We start from the raw sequence: 27426 nt of genomic DNA, 5'->3' as shown, positions 1-27426 counted from the left end.
TTCATGCACCATATAACATTCTAAATGATACAAGGATCTCTCCAACAAAGAAGATTGCACAACTGACAACTGAAGAGACACCTCAGTGTCAAAATTGTTGGACGAAATGTGAGTTGATTTTACTAATTTTATAATGCTCTGAATTGTGAATTTATTGAGCACTGTCAGAACTACAGGACATCCATCAATAATATAATATTTATATATATATATATATATATATATATATATATATATATATATATATATATATATATATAATAATAATAATAATAATCTTTATTGTCCAAATTAAAGGCAATTCATGTGAGGTAAACAATGCTCAGTTTGGTTCATGGTATGAACATCAACACATTTACAAATACAGACACAGCCATACACGAACATACACGCTTGCACATTGTTTCTACACATGTATACAAAAGAAATGAGCGTACATACAAACACATATACATACATACATACATACATACATGCAGACATACATACAAACCAGCATATCATCGTATATGCATGCCTACATTCATACATACATACATACATACATACATACATACATACATACATACATACATACATACATACATACATACATACATACATACATACATACATATATACATACACACAGACACACACACAGACAGATAGAACGATACGATATATTTGCTGGGACAGCAGATAACCATATTATAAATATATATATATATAAACATTCAAATTCTAATTTTTTGTCAACTTCTACAATCCTGTTTTATGCTTTAGCAATCTTCCTATTTAAATTGCCCCATTAAAACTATAAACAATAAATTAATAATACCAATTTGAGACAGTGGTACACTCAGTGGTACACTGACAGCAATAAGGCACAACCAACATTTTTTGCTTTGCCTTTGACTACTAAAATGTCAACAATTTCATTCTCTTTCACTGATATATAACACTTAAGTCTCTCAAAAGTCTAGCTGTGGCTTATCAATCAAAATTAGAGAGCTAGACATTGCACTTGTACCGCTTGTAATTTATTGCATTGTCATATGATCCTGTAATTATCAGAAGGATCTCCATTATAAAACAGTATCGTTCATATAAGAGACAAGTGCAACACTTCATCTTTATGCCATACTTACCCAGTGGTGGAAATGTCTTTGACTGAAACCCATTTCCTATTTTCCCCTGTGTTCAGCTGAACCCCAATATCCTTAAGTCTGGCATCAAAGTCCTCTATGCCAAAACGAAGACCACCAGAGTCAACTGTGCCTTGGTTCTTCCGTAAGATGCGGAAAAAGTTTTGTACAGTGATCAAAACCTCTGACATTTGCATCTGTTGAAAAAAAAAAAAAAAAAAAGACAATCATTGTCAAATAATTTTTTGTAGCAAAACCTGTTGGTTTGCATAGTTTTATTCTGAAATTTTACTTTTACAGTGGAGCTTGCTAATGAGAATCTCCATTCCAAGCATGAATTCTCCTTAATCCGAGGTCTTCTTATAACCAATTTTCAAGTGAAGGTCTAGATTATCAAAAAAAAATCCCTCTCACATCCTAGCTCTAATCAAGCGGAAAGTACTAGGCTATGGACTTATCCAAAAGGTTGCAGGCTTCATGAACTACTCCAGTAATAATTACAAAAGTGCTATTCACATTTATTATTTGCAAGATAATTTTTTTTAAAGGCTACACTTTAAAACTATATCAAAGTAGCTATTAAAATGAGTACTGAAATGCTAGAACTAGTAAAATAACAATCATAGTAAATAAATCATAAAAATTTAATAGAAAATTATATTTCTATTTTGACATATTGTTCAATGCCACATGAAAAAAAAATGTTTAACAGGATTTGTTCAAACCTACATTTATTTTAGAAAAAAATGTAAAAAATCCTTTGTATCACGATGCATAAAACAAAACTGAGCTGAGGAGTTCAGGCAATCAGATTGAAAGCGATAACCTCTAAACGATTAAAGTACACAAGTTTGTACACAATATAAAGGGGAAGTCAGTTAGGAGTTTTAAATGAATCAAATGACAGAGAAGGATAAATAGGCATATAAAATGTGGCTCACCAATAACTGTGGTTTCCCTAATGCTGTCAATTTAATCGCAGCAAAACCAGACTTTTCCGTGGCATCTGACAAGACATGGAATAGTAATAATCTATCATCATAAAAAGACATTCTAATGGAGATACAGTAAAAAAAAAAGGGAGGAGGCATAAGTGAAATCTAAAAATCTAAAACGGTGTGAATTATTCAGAACCAGCAAATGATAAATAACAAATACAGTGCAACCTCTGGATAATGACACCCTTGAATAACGACAACCCCTGGATAGCGATAATGACCTCCGGTCCCGAAATTTTTGCTATATATTATTAGCTATATATATTTAGTAATAAAAAAACCCAAATAGCGACATACATTTCAGTAACCCCTATTTAGCGACATCGTTAAAGCAAAAAACTGCAGTTGAAACCGATGCCTGACCATCATCATCTCGTACTCAGTAAAAAACGCTGCAATAACAGCCTCTTTCACTTTATTATTTTCATTTGAAAAATCAGTTGTTCGGCTAAATATCAGTCCACAATTGATCTTATTGTGATTAATACCTAGTTTTTGTTTTATAAGTTGTTTGGTTTTGTTTTGTTTTGTTTTTTTTTTTGTTGTTTTGTTTTTTTGGATGTGTTTGGTTGTTTTGTTTTGTTTTTTAATATCGCAAGATTTAGGTCTACTAATTTTTAAGTGCTTGTAAATTTTGGTGCACTTAAAAAAGAATCTCGGTATTCAAATATTATAATATCAGCAGTATCGTATGGATTTCATTTTAATTAAAATCAAATCTAGATGTGTGCATCTATGTTCTTGTATTGGGAATTGATTTTCTTGCTTTATTCTTAGTTTTGTTAAATGGCATTCAAGTACTGCGTGCTTATGATCAAAACAAAGACAATACAAATTTGAAAGTGAAATCGAAACTGGTATAGATAGAACGAAGTTGACATCACTCAGGTATTTGTTATTGTTTTTTGCCATTCATGATTATGAGTAATTCCCACTAAACTGTATTAACCAGACTATAAACGTTCAAGGTTACACATAGTTATGTGTGTTGGTCCATTATTTTTCAGGATGGCAATGTTTCGAGTTTCTTAGCCAAGTGCATAGAATCTATACCCTTTGTAAACAGGAGAAAGACTCATTCTAGCATTTTTGGACGTGTCTTCTCTCAGGCACTGGACCGCGCATCGCACTGTTAGGTATTCATGGGTCTCACCATGCCCCCTTTTTCCGCCATCTTGAAAACCCCGGAATAACGATATAATTTTCCGGTCCCGGGCAATGTTGTATACAAGACAAAATTATACCATATTATTATTCTTTCTTGACCAAGTTTCAAACCGCATGCTGCAATTTCAACGTAATCAGAAAAACACTTTTCAATAAATCTATTTTCTTTCTGTTTGTTTGTTGTTTTGTTTTTTTGTTGTTTTTTTTTTGGGGGGGGGTTGTTTTTTTTTAAGGGTTTTATGGCTATTGCAAAACATTAAGGTCATATCAGCACCAGTAAAAAGGAACAAAATGGGATAGTAAAAAGTTCTAGAATTACAATTAAAGCACCCATGAATAAGAAAGACAAAGGGGAATTGATTCAAATAGGGAATAGATGTAGATTCCAAGAACACACTATCAGTAGTTTGAGATCACTAAATGTCTCATCCAGACAGTCGACTGATTTTTTGGGATGGTTTTTTTCTTGCACTTTTCTTTCTTGCTTTGTCCGGCACCTTTCATACACACTTGTTCAGTTATTTATCTCACACCAGTGCCTGCTCCTCAATTTCTTAATCTTATACATTCAGACACAAACTCAATTGTTTACAAGTCATATTTATGTAGAAGGAAAGATAATACAGTGCATAACAGAGAGATGATTTACAAGGAAAAAAATATATTCCAAAACTAACTATACATTTGACTGTTTCCAGGGTATCCGGCCAGGGCCAGAACGAAACCAATTAATCTCCTTCCAAGACACAGAAAGCAAGTTGGAAAACAGATATAGGGGAATAGAAGACACAGTATGTACCTCCCTGCCCACTATGGGAGGTCAGGAACCCCACCCAGTTCTTTCTGTTTCTATATTCTTTTCCAGCAGAGCTAAAGCTTGCAACTCACTTTAAGTTAATAAAAGGAGATAATATAATTATATATTACTTATGATTTTATTAATTTTTCAAATTTTGTGTGTGCATGTGTGTGTGTGTGTTGGTGTGTGTGTGTGTGTGTGTGGTGTTTTCTTTTCATTATTTCTTTAAATAAAAGAATAACAGATAATAAATAACACAAACATACAAGTAAAACAAAAGTATAACACAACAAAACATTTGAAATCTTTCACCTCCAAGAAGACAGGTTAGATTTGATATTAACCTGGCATGGTAACTTAAATTTTTCATCTAGACAGCAGCAACAGCGATGCAACATTGTATGAAGCCTGAGTTGTTGAGACTAAGTTGCACCACTGTTACTACTATCCTGGTGAAAATGGTAAGATGTCGGGTTAGGTTAAGGTAAAATTGAACCCTGTCAGTCGGGGTTAAAACAGGACAAGCCACTATAGGGAATTGGACAGATAATAAACAATTGTCCTTTTTCAAATTTATAATACATGACCACTTTCTTGAATTGGTATTATATTGGAGTGTAACAGGTCCTGAAAAATAGATTTAATGTTTAAAATTTCACATATAAGAAATTTTCGTCTTTTGCAATAAAGATTCTAAATTTAACACATATACCCTTGCATATATTATATCATGGATTTAATTACGGCATAATACCCTGTAGCGTGGTGATCACATATATAGATCCAAATTCAACAATCTAACATTTGGACATCTATCTTTGTATGCCACAAATTATTTTAGTCGGAACATTTCAGATAGCAGCTTATCATGCTTTTCAAGAGTTTCAATTGCATGAAATTGAAAAAAAACAAAACAAATGTCAACTGTTACCTTTCTTAAATGGTTCTCGAATAGCTAACAGGAATCGTGAAGAGAAAATCTACATTATAATCTATATATTCTAGATTCAATCTGAGTTATCATTTTTATGCAGATGATACGCAAATATATGATTCAGCACCCCTTAGTAATTTACAGTTCTTAATACAACGAATTACGAGCTGTTTTAATGAGATTAAATCTTGGATGTACCACAATAAGTTAAAATTAAATGATAGTAAAACTGAGATTTTAATGTGTGGAAGGCTGAGTATCCTTAAACAGGCAAATAAATCACCTATTACTCTCGGAAATAGCACAATAGAATTTTCAAATAAAGCAAAAAACCTTGGCGTCATCATTGATAAAGATCTTTCCATGACAAGCCACATGAATAACACCATACAATCTATGTACATAGAAATGAAAAAAAATAAGCAAAATTCGTAATTTAATACCGAAGCATATAACAGAACTTTTAATTAATTCCCTGGTTTTATCTAAATTGGACTATTGTAACTCCCTTTGGGAGAATTTAGCTAAAGACAAAATTAGCAAACTTCAGGTTGCTCAAAATAACGCAGCCAGGCTCATTGTAAGCAATAACAACAAATACCCGTCAGCAACTCTTCTTCTCCGTGAGTTACATTGGCTTCCTGTGGAAAAAAGAGTTGCCTATAAGATTTGTACTGTTGTCTACAAATCCCTGAGCACGAACAGTCCCTCCTATATTAAAGACCTTCTAAACATATATGTCCCCAATAGAAACTTGAGGTCAAGCAATGACCAATCAATCCTTGTCAAACCTAAGCCATTGCGTAAAATAGGTGAACAGTCTTTTCAATTTTCGGCCCCCCATTTTTGGAACTCTCTCCCATCACACGTGAGATGCTCGGATTCGTTGACAACCTTCAAATCTCACTTAAAGTTTTATCTTTTTATGTCATAATGTTGCAATATTATTTTCATATTTTGTTGTTGTTAAATTGAATTCGTATCACATTTCCTTCACACTTGTCTCACTGTAATATGTTTTGTTTTATATTACTGTAAAGCGCTGAGTCAGAGCTTTACAGTAATATAAAACAAAACATATTACAGTGAGACAAGTGTGAAGGAAACGTGATACGAATTCAATTTAACAACAACAAAATATGAAAATAATATTGCAACATTATGACATAAAAAGATAAAACTTTAAGTGAGATTTGAAGGTTGTCAACGAATCCGAGCATCTCACGTGTGATGGGAGAGAGTTCCAAAAATGGGGGGCCGAAAATTGAAAAGTTGAGAGCCTGTGACAACGGGGTAAAGCGCTATATTAATGCCATTTATTATTATTATATTATTATTATTATTATTATTATTATTATTATTATTATTATTATTATTATTATTATTATTATTATTATTATTATTATTATATATATATAATAAAATATCCTGCCATTGTTGAATTATTATTAATTCTATAAGATTAGATACCTCATTTTTTCTGTTTCAGGAAAGAAAAGATCTTTTTTTTCTGTATGTCATCAAATTAGAAATTAGAAAATGAAAATGAAATGATTTTGACATGAACAACAACATTGTGTGTAATGTGTTCAGCGCTGGAAGGCTGCTTTTCACAGAGCTCTTAAAATTACTTCATTTTATGGCTGTTTTAAGTGTTATTTCTATACAGGACGAATCTTATTTCATATTCAGAGGATTTCGTATGAGTTTGTGCTGCTTTTGACGAAAGTTCGTGGATTTTAAACAATTAATTTAGCAATACTTTAAAGTTTTATAAAATTTTTGCAAGGATTTTATCATCTATTAAGACCATTGTTGTTTACGTTTTACGATTTTAAGGAAAAAAACAGTGAGCTATTTTAATCGATCGTATTACAACGGTCGACGATGAACACCGAGAATGACAACACCTAATTATTGTTATAACTATTCACCCCAACACCGATGTACAATACGTCACACAATTAATAATACACCGAATTTAGAAATAGTGAACCTTTTGAGATTTATTAAATTATTCAAGGCATACAGAAAAATAACAAAAAGAGGAAATAAAGGTGGAAGGAAACAAAAACAAAAACAAATAGAAGCCAAAGAAAACATCAAAAACAACTCAGTCAAATTAAAATGCAATAATTTAAATTCTACTAATAACAATCTAAAAATTCTAACAGTGAACTGTCGCAGCATTGTACACAAAAGAGCTGAATTCTGTGCACTCATTGACAAACATGAACCAGACATTGTCTGTGGACAAGAGTCGTGGCTAAATGACAATATTAAGTCATGTGAAATCTTCCCCAAAGAATACGAGGTATTCCGAAATGACAGAAAACTACCTAGAGAAGAGGCAGAAGATGAAGTCAGTGAAAATGAAGACGATGAGACCATGCGACGGGGAGGTGGAGTATTCATACTCGTTGATAGAAAGCTCACAGGCTGTGAGCAAACAAAGTTCAAAACTGACTGTGAGATAATCTGGGTAAGCGTTAAAATCCAAGGCCATAAAAACATCCTTGTTGGATCGTTCTACATGCCCCATCAAAACGAAACTGACATCGTAGAACTGCAAAAATCGCTTGAAATAATCAACTCAGAAAAAACTCCAAACCAAATGATTCTAACAGGAGACTTTAACTGTCCTGATATAAACTGGGACGGTTCAAAAACGTTATCTGTCTGCCCACAACGTGCAATACAACAAAGCCTCATCGACATTACAGTTGGAGCGCACCTCACACAAATTCATGAAGAATGCACATGCGGTGACAATATTTTAGATCTTGTTTTCGTATCCAATCCGTCACTGATCCATTCAACAACATCACAACCAGGAATATCAGATCATGTCTGCATTGTTACTGAAACCACACTAAACCCCAATTATATGAACCAACCCCCCCAAAACACGATACCTTTTCAAAAAGGCCAACTGGGCCGCACTACGAAAACGAATCGAGGGACTGTCATCAGAGATCACAGAACAGCACAAAAACGGTATGGATGTAAATGAAATGTGAAGCCATTTTCAGTCCTGCCTACTCAGTGCAATCAAGGAGTCAATTCCCCAAAAAGTACATAAAAATACAAGAACGCCGCCGTGGATGAACAGGAAAATACGAGCACTACTAAGACGCAAAGGAAAAGCATTCAAGCGGGCTAAACTGAGCGGAACCTGGGATACATACAAATCGTTGCAGCGTCACAGTCGGAGTGAAATAAGGCAAGCAGAATGGACGCACATTAACAATGTCATAGAAAAAGGACTTGAAAAACAAACAATACCAAGCCATTTTGGAACTACATAAAAAGCAAGAAAAACGATTCCATTGGTGTAGCCCCATTGAAAGAAAATGAAACCCTGTACTTTAAGGGGAAGGATAAAGCAACGATCCTCTTGGATCAATTTAAATCTGTCTTTACCCCTCATGATCCACACGATACAACCACCCCACCGACATCACATAGGTGTGACCAATCTCTTACTAATATCAACATAAACATCTCAGGAGTTGAAAAGTTGCTGAAAAACGTCGATCCATCTAAGGCATCAGGTCCAGATAACATCCCCAACACAGTACTAAAGGAGTGTGCTGAGGGTTTGGCCCCCTCATTATGCATAATTTTGCTCCCTAATGACTGGCTGAAGGCAAACATCGCACCTGTATTCAAAAAAGGCAACAAAAATAAAGCAGAGAACTACCGTCCAATCTCACTGATGTCTGTAATATCCAAACTATTAGAACATATAATCTGTAAGAACATGATGAACCACTTTGAGAACAATGACATCCTAACTGACCTGAACCACGGGTTTCGCAAAGGATACTCATGTGAAAGCCAACTCCTAATAACTGTAAACGACCTGTTGAGACTCCAGAATGCCAACACTCAGGCAGACATCGGCATCCTTGACTTTTCCAAAGCATTTGATACTGTGCCCCACCAAAAACTCCTGCAGAAACTAGAAAATTACGGAATTCGTGGCTCTTTACACACATGGCTTTGTAATTTCCTCACAAAACGTACCATGAAAGTAGTCCTAGACGGCACGTCATCGGATGAACGTCCAGTCATATCAGGAGTACCACAGGGAACGGTGCTAGGACCCATACTATTTCTTTGTTTCATCAATGACCTATCTCTACGAGTAAAATCTCAGATTAGGTTATTCGCCGATGACTGTCTAATATACCGACCAATAAAATCTGCAAATGATCAAAAATTGCTACAAGAGGACTTGAATAGTCTCGAACAGTGGGCTAATGATTGGGGAATGAAATTTAACGCAAACAAATGCTACATCCTCAGCACAGTTAAAAAGTACAATGAGACCTACAAATTAAACAACACCATCCTGAAACAAGTCGACGATAACCCATACCTTGGCATCACCTTCTCAAAGGACTTGAAATGGGGGAAACACATTAACAAAATAACCCAAAAGGCAAGCTGCACCCTCGCATTTCTCTGCCGAAATCTTAGTCACGTCCCAACGTCATGCAAACAAAACGCCTACCTCGCACTTGTGAGATCACAATTGGAATACGGAGCAGTTGCCTGGGACCCCTACCTGAAAGAGGATATTCAAAAACTTGAGAGTCCAGAGACAAGGCGCCCGGTTCATAACTGGGAACTATAAGAGCAGAACCCCAGGATGCATGACAAAAATGTTAGAAGAAAGAAATCTCATCAGCCTCCAACAAAGAAGAAAAGAAACCCGTCTGTCATTCATGTTCAAGATAATAACAGATCAAATACCATCAATAAAGGCAGACTCCTTTTTCACGCCACGACCAAACAAAAGAAAAATCCGAGCATTCACTTTCGCCAACCACATAACCGAAAACCCCATTGACAGATACGCCACAAACAATTCGAACTGCTTCAAAATCCCACAGACAAGAACACAAAACTACAGAAATTCTTTCTTCATTAGAACTATCTCGGAGTGGAATGGGCTGGATGAACTGGTCATCATGGCACCACACCTAAACGATTTCAAGGCCCGACTGACATGGGCCCGCGCCAAATGAGGTCGCCGCTGAAATACAACCAGACCATTGGTTTCTTCAGAGCCAACCATACAGATACAGATGAAAGATCAACCATGTCTGCTAGATCAAATTGAAAAATTATTTTCAATCAATGGTTTGACTATACCACCCTAAGCAGAGACCCTAAAGACGTAATAGCTTTCTTTTATATTCAAATGTACACCCCTTCACCACCACTCCCCCCCCCCCCCCCCCCCCCGGTATGACACTCGCTTTCGGATCAGAAGGTCCTGGGTTCAAGCCTCGCTCAGCGCATAGTTGAGTCCTTGGAAAAGACTTTATTCACATTCTCTCACCGTACTCAGGTGTAAAATGAGTACCTGGTCGTTAACAGCGTTGTTTCTGTCCGAAAATAATTGCAATATCGCCTAACAGGTGTCATGTCTCGTTCTATATGTTAAGCGTTGCTGTTGGCTAAGGACCCCTTGTAAAGCACTTTGAGCACATTTAGTGGATATTACGCTATAAAAAAGCTCAAGTTTTTGGGGGTTTTTTTTTCTTTTATGTGACTGCTTTTAACTTACATTCATTTGTCTTAAATTGGTTGACTTGATTGATAGATGTTGATGAAAATCTGGTCGTGTCTCTGAATCTTCCTTTAGTGTCCACCTTCACTCATGAAGATTTTGACATGAACAACAACATTACGGTGAAAATTCAGCAGTGATCTAGAAGCTCTGTAAATAAATCTAAAGTGGGTGCAGATGTAACTTCCTGCGATAAATTGTTCCAATCTGTGATGGTTCTGGGGTAAAATGAGAATTTTCTGAGGTCTTTGGTGGATGTCAGGGGGATGAAACTGTCCATGTCGGAAGTCCTGCATGTTCGTGCCAGTGTTTGGAGATCAGGATTTGAAATCGCCACCAGGTTGTTCTTTAGCTTACACAACATAGCAATGACTTCTTTTTGAATTTTGAAAATCCATTAATATATAACAAAGTTATGCAGTTTCAAAGATGTCATTTATTTGGATGACACACAAAGAGAAAAAAATACGGAAAATATGGGACGCTTTTTCTGCGTTTTATTCTGGTTTGTGGCTGTATCTCGCTTAATATGTGGAATTAGATATTAAAACTTGGCAATTTTATGGCAAAAGTATCAGAAAATATGATGAAGACATCAGAAGAGTTCTAACTTGTATAGTTTTAGAGCTGTATGGCTAGGGTCAACTATAAATTTGTTTTAAAATATACATAATATTGCTCATTTGGAACTTATCCGAAGTGTAATTTTGTGTCTACAACCCATACAAATGACACGAAAAATGCCTGCTGAATTATGATCAATCAGTCCCGTGAGACCATGGCTTATGTTAGTTCTAGTATTGATTTGAGAGAGAGAAAGAGAGAGAGATAGAGAGAGAGAGAGAGAGAGAGAGAGAGAGAAAGGGAGAGAGAGAGAGAGAGAGAGAGAGAGAGAGAGAGAGAGAGAGAGAGAGAGAGAGAGAGAGAGAGAGAGAGAGAGTTAATCTACTATCCCTATGACATAACAATGAAACAATACCTTAATTTTTTTAAAAGCGTGCGAGGATTTGTGTCATCCGTCGTCGCGAACAAGGTTGCCAGATGGCCACGTGTGTGGCCAAATATATAATTTTGTTTATTTTATTACATTTTATTCATCTATGTTTGTCTCAGTGACATTTATCCTAGTCTATTCAATTTTCTGTTTGTTAAAATTTAGTTCATTTTAAGTGGACCAGTCTTAATATTGAAAGCCATATGATTTTCTATTTAGCCACTTTTAAAGTCGAATTTGGTCAGGTTAAAGTCTGGCCATCTGGCAGCCTTGCCTCGCTCACGTCATTTTCGTGTCGCGCGATGTGGAGCAAAATGGCCGTCTCCATATTTTCACTCATTGAAATGCAAATTGGGTTGATGTTTTGTGAGAATACGGGAAAAGTACCTATCATAATCGAATGAAATTTGAAATATAAATAGAAGAAATGTGCATATTTAACCTTATGAGCGACAAAATCTCTCCGCTTTGTAGTTTTAGAAATATTGTACTCCAAAGAGTAAAAATATATTTTTAACGGTCTTCTGGTAATCGTGCGAGTTTTGTCGCTTGACATAATCTAAATTGACCTCTTTTCTAACTGTGTGCCAACTTTCAGTCATATTCATCTATAAACAGCGTCGTAATTAATTTTTTTAAATAGCATGTACGAAACGGCTTCGTCCCATATTTTGTCGCGAATTTGGGCACTTCATGAGCGAAAAAAGAGGCCCAAAGATTTGTGCGGGATAGTCATTGCTACACAACATAGTCAGGCGCGCTATTTTCCTCCTAGGTTGGAGTGACTTCCATTCAAGTTGATCAATCATGCTGCTCACACTTGATGTTTTCTCATAGTTTCCTGTAACATAATGAGCGGCTCATCTCTGTATTGCCTCCAGTTTATCAGCAAGGTTTTTTGTGTGTGAGTCCCAAACAGTGAATGTATATTCAATTTGTGGTCGAACTAATGACTTGTAAGCTAGTGATTTTAGGCTTGTTGATTTAATCTTTAAATTTCTTCAGAGGAAACCCAGGGTCCTATTTGCTTTTTTTGTGATGTTGTTAATGTGTTCATCCCATTTTAAGTCTGATTTTATTGTTATTCCTAAATATTTGGCTGATGTTAAGTGCTTTAAGTTGTGGTTGTGTAGCTTGTAATTGTATGTGAATGGAGATTTCTTTCTGGAGATGGAAATGACTTTGCATTTCTCTGGATGAAACTCCATGCAGTAACTCTGTTCCAAAGCCGCAAGTTTCTCTAGGTCGTGTTGCAGATGTGCTCCATCTTCTTGTAATTTTATAATCAATTATGCAATAGTGTCATCTGCAAAAAGGTGAATGATTCAAGAGCATCTGCCAGGTCGTTAATATAAAAAAGAAAGAGAGTGGGGCCAAGGACTAAGCCTTGAGGAACACCAGATTAAACTGGGACAGACTTGGATGATCCACCGTCTCTTGGTAAAAAATCTCTAAAAAGAATGTTTTGGCTTTTGGCCTTCGTCATGCATCTGACATGTAACCATTTGTTTTAAATATCTGAACAATCTTCACCTTTTTTAATCAATCCTTTTGTCCTAACTAGCCAAAATGGACAATCTCTTATCCTTGAAAAATAAATGGCTTACCTGTAACCGCGTCAATACATCTGAGGAAGATATCCATATTCTTGTCGCACTGAGTTTCTCCTTCATAAAAATAAGTACGGGCACTGCTCACACCTTCTCGTCTGTCCCCAAACTCATGATGAGGCGTGAACTTACTGCCTATCTCTTCATCTGAAATACAGATATTCAAGATCATTTGTAGTGAACAGCTATTCAAAATGTGAAAATTTGGTAGCTCATGAGAAATCAAATCAATGTTACAAAGTATTCAAAGGAAAACAAAATATACAAAAGAGAATGTTTTGAGCCCAGAATTAATTCTTAAATGGCAATAAATGCAGTCCAAATTGTACAATAATGAAATATCTTCTTTCTCTATATTGCCCAGCTCAAATCATGAATCTGCGTAAATAGTTTTCTCTTTTCTGCCAAAAAAAAAAAAAAAAAGGATCAAAAAATTAATTTTTTTACCAAGACACTGCCAGAATCTCTTCAACCTCTGTCAAAGTAACCGATTTAAGACAAATAACAGTAAATTTAAAGGTCAATTATAAAAATACCAAATCGGTCTGTAAATCACATCGCCCACTATAACCCTATTGTATAATATTTTCATGTCATAATCAGAGACAATGTAAATATGAAAGAGAATTGTTTACTCAACTGGCTTCTGAATATGGAGCAAGCTCTGGAAAAGCTTGGATTTTTTTTTCTCTTCTAAATGAGCAACAAGCAAATTCTATACTTTCCATATAAGCTGCATTTAATATGTATTTAGTTTTCATTTATGCATGTTGTAAATTTATATAAACTTCATGCTGGCAGGTTTTCCTTGTGCTAACAGAAAAGCAATTGCACCTAAATCGGCTTATTCAACAGCTGATGAAGTTGACATTATCATAACAATCAGATTTTGCAAAAGACCAATCCTAACTTTAATACTATATCAGCCGTTCATATACAACCTGCCCTCTGACCTAATATGTAACATTCTATTGTATGCTGATGCTGTTTGTGTGTTTTTGTTTTTAAGGGTTTTGCAGCGTTTGCGACACATTTAGGTAATTTCAGCACCAGTAAAAAAGGAAGAAAATGGGATAGTCAAGAGAGTTAGATTTAAAATTGAAAGCACACGAGAAAAGGTAAGATAAAGGGGAAAGGTTCAAATAGGGAACAGATGTAGATTCCACAAGCACACTGTCAGTTTACTCAGTATGAGATCACCTAAAAGTCTGATTCAGGCACAAACACAGGTCCCCACTAACAGGTTTGTTTTGTTTCTTTTTAAGGGTTTTACAGCGCTTGCAACACATTAACTCTCTCGAGTTCATATGCATGGAAAATCGAACAAATTTGTTCGATTTTCGATGAGGGTGAACTCGAGAGATTTAAGGTCATATCAGCGCCAGTAAAAAGGAAGAAAATTGGATAGCAAAGACATTCTAAATGTACAATTAAAAGGACTTGAGGAAAAAGACAAAGGGGAATGGTTCAAATAGGGAATGGATGTGGATTTTAAGAGCACAATAACAATAAGAAGAGTACACGGAAAATGTCATTTGACCCAATTTAATATTCTGTCCGAGATTAACCACAGCCGTTTATTACACTAGATATCTTTCACTTTAGTTTATTACCGCCTCACCCCCAATGGGAACGACCCACCGTCGATGACGGGGAGACCACTGTGTGGTTACGTCATAACAGATGTCCAGAACGTGAGAATTGGCCTATATTTATCCCTGCGGGTAGAATGCACCGCTTGGATTTCATTGTCAGTCAGGCTATAAGACAGATTTAGTAAAATCGTTCATTTTTACACTGCAATTGCTGACCATACACTTCTTCTATATTTTTCTATTGTATATGGATATAACGGCCCACAGTGTCCAAATTGCGATACTTTAATACCGCGGCCTCCCCACAGCCCTACCGCGGTTAAGCGATGCCAGATGTGCCAGGTGATGACTCACCCAGTTTCGGCGAGAAAACGAACGGCGCGCTTGCTGGACATGCATGTTATAGTAATTGTATGCAATCAACAGTTGGGCATTCCCGTTAAATCAAAACATGCCATTGAAAGCATGTAGGGTGGAAACTGTTAGTAATGATGTATGGTTGTGACATGACAAGTTTCAGTAGTCTATGAATGATGGAATGATAGTTAGATCGAAACAAATGTAGGTCATTTTTTAAACTGATTATCATTAACATTTTTCAATTAAAGTGTCGATTACAAGACAATGAATCCGTGGACATCTGATTTTTTTGTTTTATATTACTCTTAAAACTATTACAATTATAACTCACCCTCAATTTCTCTTGCGAAGTTCATAGTTAATCAAAAAAATGCTCTTGAAGTAGTTATCTATATCCCATTACTGAATTTTTTGAAAGTCTACATAGAGGTTTACTGAAGCTAGCTTCACAATAATCTTGGAATTGTAATTTTATAAAATCTTACTTTATACAAATGATTTTCAATAATCCAAATATGAAATTTTAAACATAACTACTACTAAAACTACTACTACTACTACTACTACTACTACTACTACTACTACTACTACCACCACCACCACCACCACTACTTCTACTATCACTACTATCATTACTATTACTAATACTACTACTACTGCTACGACTACTACTACTACTAATACTGCTACTACTACTATTACTACTACTACTACTACTACTACTACTACTACTACTACTACTACTACTACTACTACTACTACTACTACTACTACTACTACTACTACTACTACTACTACTACTACTACTACTACTACTACTACTACTACTACTACTACTACTACTACTACTACTACTGTTCCAAGCCTGTCACAGGCCCCCCTACCCACCTCCCCCGAGAACACATTGAGATAATACATTTGAGCACAAATGTGAATATTTAACATTTATCCCTAAATCGCTCATATCGCGAACTTATTCTAAAACTTATATTAAAGACAAAGACTTCAAAATAGGGAATCACGAAAAAAAAAAAAACTTCATGGATCCAAACCAGAGTTATTAATTAAATTTATCACATCACTCACATCAAATTTGATATCATTCCAAGAGCGATAAGCAGTCGTATTTTAACTAATATTATTTTCCAAGTTGAAAACCAAGAAACAATAAAAATTACACAGAAACAAATCTGAACGTGGTGATAACATGAATAATGACAATAAAATGAATCGTTCTGAAGGTTTGGTGGGGGGAAGGGGGCAAAAGAAGGGTTTTCAAAGCAAATAATTGCATCACAGTGTTGCACCACACGCGCATGCCACGCCAACGTCCGGCTTGCATACCTATCGTGTCACGGTCAATTACGTTTTTCCCGAGAGCAAGGGTATCGGGTATCAGGTGGTCAGCCTGATGTGAGGCGATTGAAGTAGCGCTCAGAGTCGAAAATATGACGCTGTGGGCCATATTTTCATCTTCAAGACGCAATTATTTTCATTGATATCAAGAAATGGTGAGTATACTTTATTCTCTCTTGAAAAATGTATATTTTTCTATTTAAAATTAACCTGAAAAATATTTTTAATTGTTTAAAAAATTCAAATTGATGTTATCTGAGTTTTGTTACCCTAACACACGGTAGTAAATATAAGAGTAATAATCTACTTTTAATATAGCATTTATTTCAATGATTTGTAATGACAGGTTTCTGCACAATGAACGTGTAAACACATCTTGTCTAATTCTTTGTTGGCTAACAAAATAGTCCCGTATTCAGACAAACTCCAGAGACATAAGAACACGAGTCCAATTGTGATGATAACGTTATTGTTGTTGTTGTTTTATGGTGATGATGATGATAATAGCGCAGTAATAGTAGTAATCATAGTAGTAGTAGTAGTAGTAGTAGTAGTAGTAGTAGTAGTAGTAGTAGTAGTAGTAGTAGTAGTAGCAGTAGTAGTAGTAGTAGTAGCAGTAGTAGTAGTAGTAGTAGTAGTAGTAGTAGTAGTAGTAGTATTACACACACACACTCAGAGAGAGAGAGAGAGAGAGAGAGAGAGAGACGGAGGGAGCGTGTGTGTGTGTGTGTGTGTGTGTGTGTGTGTGTGTGTGTGTATAAAACTCATGTACACACATTTTTAGCACGGAACGATTTTTATTGCTTGTTCAGTCAAGTTCTCATGATTTCTCTGTGAAAATTGAACTTTAAACCTATAACTTTCACACTGATTTGCCATTCCGTCTTCACAATTCGCACCTTCCCTCGATATTCTTCTACATCGCCCGTTGGTACAGTCAATGGGCGTGGGAAAAGAGGGTAGATATATATATATATTATGACATCAAAAAGCGATGTGATCAAAGGTGGCGGATGATTGTATAACATCAAAAGCCCGGTGGACTGCGCTACAAGGCCGAACTTTCGAGGGGATATGTGATTTGAGTGGGAGGGGCTTATTTGACTTTGCCGATGACCGACTGGTGGACGATTGAAATTATAATTGTCCTTTTTCAGCAGCCAATTGGAAATGGGTAATTGTAAACATCTGATTGGCGCTCCATGGATAGAAATCAGTTTGGAGGTCATGGGATGAAATTGCTGGAGAGGTGGAGTAAATTTGAAATGAATTGAAAGTAATTTGGGGCGTTGTCTAGGTGTCAAATAAGACTCTCGCAGACCGGTGATAAATCATTTTTTTGGCCGCAAATGCTACAGTAAACTTCTTTCTCTATCTTATTTTTGCTAAAAAATATTTCAGAGTGGGTATATAGGCGGATTCAATTTTGAATAACGGGCATTTAGAACTATATTTTAAAGTAAAATGATTACGTTATTATTATTAGCAAGCATCTAGGCGATCACTATCGTATTATTACTTACAATCAATAATATTATTATAACTCTTATAATTACAATTATTATTATCATCATCATCATCATCATCATCATCATCATCAATAATAACTAATTATTTTTTTTCTTTACTCAGATGAATGGTCATACTGAAAACAAGCATTGTCTCAATGCAAATGGACTCTGCCGAATAAGCTGTGAAAGGGCTCAAATGAGATATGTGGTTAAAAAACATTTCATGCAAACTGCTCCAGAATTAGGAAGTGAAGTTCCACCGGTGAAAAAAAGAAAACAGAACGTTGGTTAATTAGATGCTGTTTCTGTGAAATGTAACAATCAGCTGTTCCTTAGAATAATCGCGAGGTTTTACGTATGTTAATAAAAAGTATAAAAATGTGTTAAGATCTAGACGTCTATACAAAGTTCAAATGAATAGTTATAACTTATCTTTACCTATGATAAAAAATAACAGTTCATTTTGATTATCTAATCTAATAATAATATCACCCCCCTCGTTTCATTGATAAAAATAGTCATTTTGTTATCGAACTTCTGTTTCAATAACAAAGTCATTTTTCACGAAGCGCATTTTCCTCATTTTAAATAGTATTAGCTATCTGGTCGGCGTCCCTTTTTTTTTTTTGTCGCAGCACTGGAGAGAGAGAGAGAGAGAGAGAGTGTGTGTGTGTGTGTGTAAGTGTGTGTATTGTGTGTGTGTGTTGGTGTACATAAAACTAATTTATGCAACGTTTTACCACGAAACAATTTTCATTTTACCACCTCAGTTTAATCTCTCATCAGTTCCCTCTGACAATTGAACTTTGAACCTATAACTTTAACACAGCTACGTCATTCCATTCGCACCTCACCGCAATATTCTTTTATGTTGAAGAAGATAGATATTGAGTGACATCATCAAAAGCGATGTGATCAAAGCTGGCGGATGGTTGTGTAACATCAAAGACCAGTGACTGGTCTACAAGGCCTATTATATTCGTGGGTATGTGTGATTTGAGTAGGAGGAGCTTTCTTGACTTTGCTGATGACCGACTGGTGGACAATTGAAATTAGAATTGTCCTTATTCAGCAGCCAATTGGAAATGGGCAATTGTAAAAAGCTGATTGGACGCTCCATGAAAAGAAAGCAGTTTGAGGGACATGAAAGGAAATTGCCGAGAGCGTAGAGTGGGGAGGAGTAAATTATATTGAATGAATTGATAGTAATTTGGGGCGTTGGGAAGTTAAATAAAACTCTCGGAAACAGGTGATGAGTCAATTCTTTGGCCGCAAATGATTCAGTAAAATTCTTTATTCTTTCTTTTTTTTATTTCCTTTCTGTCAGAGTGGACATATAAAGGCGAATTCCAATTTTTTTTAAACGGGCATTTAGAACGATATTTTAAAGAGAAAAGTATTGCGTTTTACCAAAATTAGCAGGCGTTTAGGTGATAGCCACTATATTATTTTCATGAAAATGATCATCATCATCATCATTATTATTATTATTATTATTATTGTAATTATTATCGTCATTATTATTATATTATTATTATTATTATTTATTATTATTATTATTATATTAATTATTATTATTATTACTATTATAGTTTAGATCTATACAAACGTCAAAGAACATATCTTTTCCTAAGAATTGTCAATTGCCATTACTAAAACCAGTTTGTTTTGATCATTTGATCAACAAACCCCTACAATTCGGTGATTACGCATTTTTTTTATTGCTGTCAAAAAAGGATATTGCTGTACAGGTGAGCGGATATCTCAACAATGCTTCATTACAAAACGACTTTGATTACATATGTCTACTCTGTGAATATTGATGATTATTGCAGTATTTCTCATTTAGTTGTATAAACTCAGATAACTATGTAATTTTTGATTATATCGTTTGAAGTAATTAAAATTTCTGACCCATTTTTATGGTTATTTCCTATAAAAGCTAATCCCAAATGATCTACTAAAATTATATAAAATAAAAGTATATAGATCACTAGTAATGACTCTAAAATATCTTATTGCAACATCTAATAGCATCTTTACTACGCCACTTTGAACTTAAGAAAAAAATCATCAAAATAGGAAAAATTGCTCAGTCTCCCTTTCGGCACAGGCCGTGACTCGCCATCTGTTATGAACTAGCGTCCTGCAAAATTTACCTGTCGAACTAAAGTGAAACTAGTAAACGGCTGTGTAACTCACCCGAGATTAACTCACCACCATTAAATTAAAAATCTTCTTTCGAATCAAATGTTTGGAGACATTATCAAAAATACAGTTCTTGGGGTGATGCTTAAAAGTGACATGATACGAAATCATAAATAACTAATTTCAAATAATGCCAAAGACATTCGGCTTCTTTCAATAAAACTTTTTAATGAATCAGTCTGAGTTGGTGACGTTCAAGGCTCTAGCTCATTATACACTAAAATATGTCAATGTGGATCCCTCTTAAATTTAAAATATAAAAATATGATAAAAACCAAACATAAAGCAAACTTGTTTCTAGGCAAGCATTACCAGAGCTGCCAACCCCATCTGATGAGAAGGTGTACAATGGGACCTCAAAATGGGGGAGATTTCATAAAAATGGGTACAATCCTGAAATCGACGAAAACCATTGTGAAAGCAAGAGGAAGGTATAGTTACATAAAGTCACACCGCACAAGCTCAATTGCAGCAACAATGATGTTCCCAAGACTATAATCCAATCCTTTCAGAATTCTACCTCCCAGCATGAAGATCATAATTAGTCAAAAAATATATGAACATCCACTTGGTCATCAAGGTTTCTCAATAGGCTAGTAATAATATGAATTACAACTAAAGAAAACTGAAGTGACTCTGTACACTGAAAATGGGTACAATCTTGGGGGAAATGCGTGCAAGCGTACAATCGCTGAAAATGCGTACAATTCCGCATGTTTTGCAGTAGGTTGGCAGCTCTGCATTACAATTGATATTAGATAAGTTTGCCAGTAAAATATGATTGGTACAAACCAGGGCATGCAAAAAATTTAGTACTCATCAATAAATACAATGATATTGGCTGTGAAAGACGAAAAGGACAAGATGATTTGGTGCTGTAAAAATTAACTACATTATTTTAAGTACCATACACCTGATTGTTTTCAATGTCTAAAACAAACAAGAGGAAATTATAATAGTAACAGTCACCACGAGTCTCAACTCTCTATAATGTTACCCATCATTCATTTTAGTATTGCGTAAGAGTCATTTAAAAAATTGGATTACAGTACATTGAAAACTTTAGAATTACAAAATTTGATAAGGCGGTTTAAGAAACTACATTAGTTCTGTTCTCAATAGCGTGGACTGTGTCAAAATTTCATAATTTAGACCATATAGTAATTTTCAGTGACTAGTTTAACTCAATGGCACACTATATCAAGTCAGTGGGTCAAATATTTTAATAAGTGTCATTTCATAAACCTGGTCTTATAACATCATGTGCTTAAGAAGAAATATAATTTTAAAATAGGTTACACACCTATGTGTTTCAATGGCTTGTTATCAAATCCTCTGAAAGAAAACAAAATTTAAAAAATTATTGATAAGAAAAACCAAAGTAGTTTATCTCATTTAGAGAATGGTAATTTAAGCATATATATCAGAAAAATGAACATAAAAAGGGCAGCCAACAGTGCTAAACCTTTCCACATACAAAACCTTTAAAAGAAAATTTCCTAAATATTTCCACATGGTTATCAAATCAATATAACTAACACCACAAGTGAGTTGATGTATTAAGTCAGAGGATTACGACAAGCCATAAAGAAATATATTTTACGCAAAGTTTCTTTTTCATATTGAGGAGTGAATCAAAATGAGAGTACATTCAATAGATTAGCATCCTGTCCAAAGGGTCACAAGCAATTGTTACCATATGTTATGGCTCATTAAGACTACTTATTCTCTATAAATGCGTCATAGTCCTCCTTAATAATATCATGAAAACAATTATTTGGAGATAAAGATAAAGGGAGTAAATCTGACTCATGAATGAACAACACAAAACAAACGAAGTTTCAGCCCTTGGCCTTTATCAAGTAAACACAGAATACATATATATTTATATTAAATTGTCATAATAATACAGGCAAAAATGTGTAAATGTGTGTGTGTGCGTGTGTGTGTGTGTGCACGTGTGTGTGTGTGCGTGCGTGCGTGTGTGTGTGTGCAATGGAAGAGAGAGAGAGAGAGAAAGAGAGATGAAAAACTATATAAGGTAGGGGGATGTGGAGAGGGGTAATTGAAGAATACTAGACAGCAATAGTGTTATTAGTGATCCCCTACCTCCGCTGTTAAGATATTGAAAAAAAAAAAAGGTAATAAAAACGAGGGAGGGAAGGAGGGAGGGAGGGAGGGAGGGAGGGAGGGAGGGAGGGAGAGAGGGAGAGAGGGAGAGAGAGAGAATGAAAGTGGGAGAACGGGAGTGGAAGGATGCGGTTCAAAGTTATATTTAAAATAGAAGAGAGTGAGAAAGAAAGAAAACTTAGCTTGAAATTCCTCAGTGAATAACTTTGATGAAATTGGTGTAAATAATCTTGTCGTCAAGATAAATAATAGAAGTATTTAGTAACTGTACAATTTGGTGCTGATCAAAATTAAATATATCTAGAAGCAGAGATGCGAATGCTGATTAAAATAATAAATAAATAATTTTGTTTTTAAGGGTTTTACGGCGCTTGCAACACATTAAGGTTATATCAGCGCCAGTAAAAAGAAAGAAAATGGGATAGTAAAAAGTTGTAAAATTACAATTAAAGCACTCAAAAAAAAGTAAGACATAAGGGAATTGGTTCAAATAGAAATCAGATGTAGATTCCAAGAGCATACCACCAATGTACTTAGTTTGAGATCACCTAAAAGTCTCATCCGGACACAAGCACAAAATCCAACAAAGAGGAATACACTCAAATGCTTACATTATACATTAAAAATAACAAATAAAATAAAATATCATCTCCCAAAACAATAACTATGCATTTGACTGTTTCCCTCCCAGCTAGGTCTCTGGCTAGGAAAAAAAACCCAGTAATCCCATTCCAAGACAAAGACAGAAAGCATGTTGGATAACAGACATAGGGCATAGGGTGATAGAAGACACAGTATGTACCTGTATGTGCTGATCAAAATTAAATATAGAAGCAGAGACGCGAATGCTGATTAAAATACTAAATAAATAATTAGATAAAATGAGGATGATGATGATGATGATAATAACAATAATAATAAAAACAATAATAATAATAAATAATAATAATAATAATAATAATAATAATAATAATAATAATAATAATAATAATAATAATAATAATAATAATAATAATAATAATAGTAATAATAAGAAGAACAACAATAATAATGATATTAATAACATCAGTAATGATAATAATATATAATAATAATAATAATAATAATAATAATAATAATAGTAATTAATATCAGTAATAATAAAAATAATAAAATTAATAATAATAATAATAATAATAATAATAATAATTTTTTTTGTTTGTTTGTTGCTTTAGGTCTCTTCCAACACAATTGAGGTTATATGAGAGACCGCTGAAACAAAAAAACAAGCAATCTAACAAAAATAGTACAAATGTAAATCAAAATCATAACCTAAAGATATCATAAGCTAAATTATAAATAACCAAGAACAAACAGGCAGAAGATTTACAGAAAAAAAAGATATCCCCTGTCAAAAATACAATCACAAACCAAAGAAGCAGGATAGGCTAGTAAAGAGAAGAAGAAACGACATCACTATCGGATCGTACACCCATGCGAACATCATAGGTATAAGATTCAAGGGTGATGCTCCCATCCAACCACTCGCAATAATAATAATAATAATAATAATAATAATAATAATAATAATAATAATAATAATAATAATAATAATAATAATAATAATAATAATAATAATAATAATAATAATAATAATAATAATAATAATAACAGAATGAAAATCTAATCCCGTAAATAAATGATCAATTGGCCAAAAGACCTATAGAAATAAAAATAAAAATAAAAAGACTTAAAAGCCCAGTACACTCATTAAAATGGAAAGATAGCTGACACTATCTACTGGGCCGTTGCCTCTGGAAAAGAGTCATCGCACGGGCCACAAGCCTCATCATTAGAAGTATATTTGGCATGTATGTGTAAGTAAAAAAAAAAAAAAAAATTAAATTAAAAAAAAAAATAATAATAATAATACATAAATAAATAAATAAATAAAAAAATTTTAAAAATAAAAAATAATTAGTAAATAAATAATTAAATAAATAAATAAATAATTGGATAAATAAAAAAAATAATGTAATAAAATAATAATAAAATAATTTATAAATTAATTAATATATAAATTAATTAACTAATTAATTAATTAATTAACTAATGATGGAATGGAGGAACTCAATGAAAAGATATATTATATAAATATATATTTTTTTTTTAAATATATATTTGTTAAGAATTGCCATATAAAGGTAAGGATGGGATTGCCTTCCTGTAATATGAAGAGTCAGTACCCTATGCGGAGAAGTTAAGAGTGTACATAATAAGGCATCGGCCAGGGCTAGAAAGTCAAAAAGAGAATATATGACAAGTATTATTAATATTGTTTGTTTGTTTTGTTTTTAAGGGTTTTACGGCGCTTGCAACAAATTAAGGTCATATAAGCGCCAGTAAAAAGGAAGAAAATCGGATAGTAAAAAGTTCTAGAATTACAATTAGAGCACCCGAGAAAAGGTAAGACAAAGGGGAATTGGTTCAAATAGGAAACAGATGTAGACTCCAAGAGCACACAATCAAAGTACTTAGTTTGAGATCACCTTCAAGTCTCATCCAGACACAGGTCCCAACTAAGAGGGATACAGTCAAATATTTACAAAATCATACATAATTATAATATTAACTAAACAGTACAGTGCATAACAGAGAGATGATTTACAAGGATAAAAATATCATCTCCCAAAACTCTAACTATACATTTGACCGTTTCCCTCCCAGTCAGGGTATCCGACCAGGGCCAGGAAAAAACCAAGTAATCTCATTCGAAGATAAAGACAGAAAGCATGTTGGAAAATAGATATAAGGGGATAGAAGACACAGTATGTACCTCCCTGCCCACTATGCGAGGTCAGGATCCCCACCCAGTATTATTAATATTATTAATATTAAATGAATAGATAAATATATAAGTAATAATAATAATAATAATAATAATAATAATAATAATAATAATAATAATAATAATAATAATAATAATAATAATAATAATAATAATAATAACAATAATAATAATAATAATATAATAATAATAATAATATATTAATAATAATAATGATAAAAATAATAATAATAATAAATTATTTTTTTATATATCCAATTATTTATTTATTTATTTATGTACTAATTATTTTTTATTTTTTTATTTATTTATTTTGTTGTTTTTTTTACACATACATGCCAAATATACTTCAAATGATGAGGCGTGTGGCCCGTGATATGACCCTTTACCAGGGGCAACGGCCCAGTAGATAGTGTCAGCTATCTTTCCCTTTTAATGAGTGTACTGGGCCGTTTCTATATGTATTTTGGCCAATTGATCATTTATTTACGGGATTAGATTTTCATTCTGTTATGTTATTATTATTATTATTATTATTATTATTATTATTATTATTATTATTATTATTATTATTATTATTATTATTATTATTATTATTATTATAATTATTATTATTATTATTATTCATATTATTATTATTATTAATATTATTATTATTAATTTTATTATTATTATTATTATTACTGATATTACTATTATTATTATTATTAAAATTATTATTATTATTATTATTATTATTATTATCATTATTATTATTATCATTATTATTATTATCATTACTGATATTATTAATTATTAATATTATTATTATTATTATTATTATTATTACTATTATTATTATTATTATTGTTATTGTTCTTATTATTATCACTATTATCATTATTATTATTATTGTTATTGTTTTTATTATTATTGTTATTATTATTATTATCATCATCATCATCCTCATTGTATCTAATTATTTATTTATTATTTTAATCAGCATTCGCATCTCTGCTTCTGTATTTAACTTTGATCAGCACTAAATGGTACAGTTACTAAATACTTCTATTATTTAAGATTATTTACACCAATTTCATCAAAGTGATTCATTGAGGAATTTCAAGCTAAGTTTTCTTTATTTATTTTAGAATAATATAGTTTGTTTGGCGTTTTTTAATTATAATATATTAATATATATATATATATATATATATATATATATATATATATATATATATATATATATATATATATATATATATATATATATTGTATATATATATATATAATATATATATATGAGTGTTGGTGGGTACTCGTAGGCACGAAAGTGCTCGATAATGATGGTTAGAGCTAATATAAAATATAAATTGTCACTCACATTATATATGGCCAAGACGTACGTTTCTGTGGCTTTCGTCAGTCGGCATAATGTCCGAAGAAAAAATGTATTCCGTTTGAGGTGTTAACACTCCGTATGCCCTTGTTTCCGTTGTGTAGGGGTGATTAGTGTTGATGTGTAGTGACATTGTTGTAGTGTGCTCTCATTGCTTATATAATGAGTGTGTGTGTGTGTGTGTGTGTCTGTGTGTGTGTGTGTCGTGTGTGGTGTATACATGTGTGTGTATGATATTGTTGTGGAATGTGGTTGCGTGGGGAAGAGGGGGGGGGGGCGGGGAGGGTTATTTGACCTTTTGCATTTTGAGCTTGAATTTATTAGAGTGTCTGCACATTGTCATTAGTTCTGATCTTTTGTTTAAGGTGCTATTGTTTCTGTGGTTGTGTAATAATATTTACAGTTTCTCTGTCAGGCACAGGTTGCATTTTCTAGCACCGTATCTGTAGGGGCTGCTTTGCCTGACGACCTCCCAGGTTATTGTTGGTGTTTTATTAATTGCTTATTTGTTCCTAATAGTGCATTGCTAATTTGATGCTTTTTACTTTGCTTTCATGTGTTATGGAGGCTTTGTGATTGTTGTATCTTGTTTTGAATGGGGGTTCTGTGCTGCCGATGTATTGTGCTGCAGTGTTGTCAGTGGTTATGGTGGCTTTGTAGACTATGGCGCTTCTTTGGCAGTTTCCTTTTAGAGGGCAATTGTCCTTCTTTCTACAGTTGCACTTGTCTTTATTTTTATTGATGTTGTTGGGTTCGGATATGATTTGTCTGTTGTGGTTGGTAATGATCTGTTTCATGTTTTGTGCACAGCTGTAGCTTATCTTGACGTTGTTTCTGTTGATTGTTTT

General features: G+C 33.6%; 1 protein-coding gene across 4 annotated transcripts in view; it reads right to left on the bottom strand.

Moving 5' to 3' along the window:
* The window catches only part of LOC144967693 (proline dehydrogenase 1, mitochondrial-like), a 99885-nt gene that overhangs the window by 62420 nt on the left and 10039 nt on the right, over positions 1–27426 (bottom strand). For all 4 annotated transcript variants that reach the window (XM_078905233.1, XM_078905232.1, XM_078905235.1 and 1 more), the window contains exons 3-6: positions 21547–21578; positions 13211–13360; positions 2069–2133; positions 1131–1324 (exon numbers count right to left, since the gene is read on the bottom strand). In XM_078905233.1, the coding sequence (XP_078761359.1) occupies positions 1131–1324; positions 2069–2133; positions 13211–13360; positions 21547–21578 (441 nt within the window). The remainder of the gene's footprint in view (positions 1–1130; positions 1325–2068; positions 2134–13210; positions 13361–21546; positions 21579–27426) is intronic.

The sequence above is a fragment of the Berghia stephanieae genome, chromosome 3 (genome assembly GCF_034508935.2).
Source record: "Berghia stephanieae isolate SIO BIC M18660-M18661 chromosome 3, UCSD_Bste_1.3, whole genome shotgun sequence".
Classification (NCBI taxonomy): domain Eukaryota; kingdom Metazoa; phylum Mollusca; class Gastropoda; order Nudibranchia; family Aeolidiidae; genus Berghia; species Berghia stephanieae.
The sequence above is the reverse complement of the archived record's forward strand: the minus strand, read 5'-3'. Positions and strand labels throughout refer to the sequence as shown.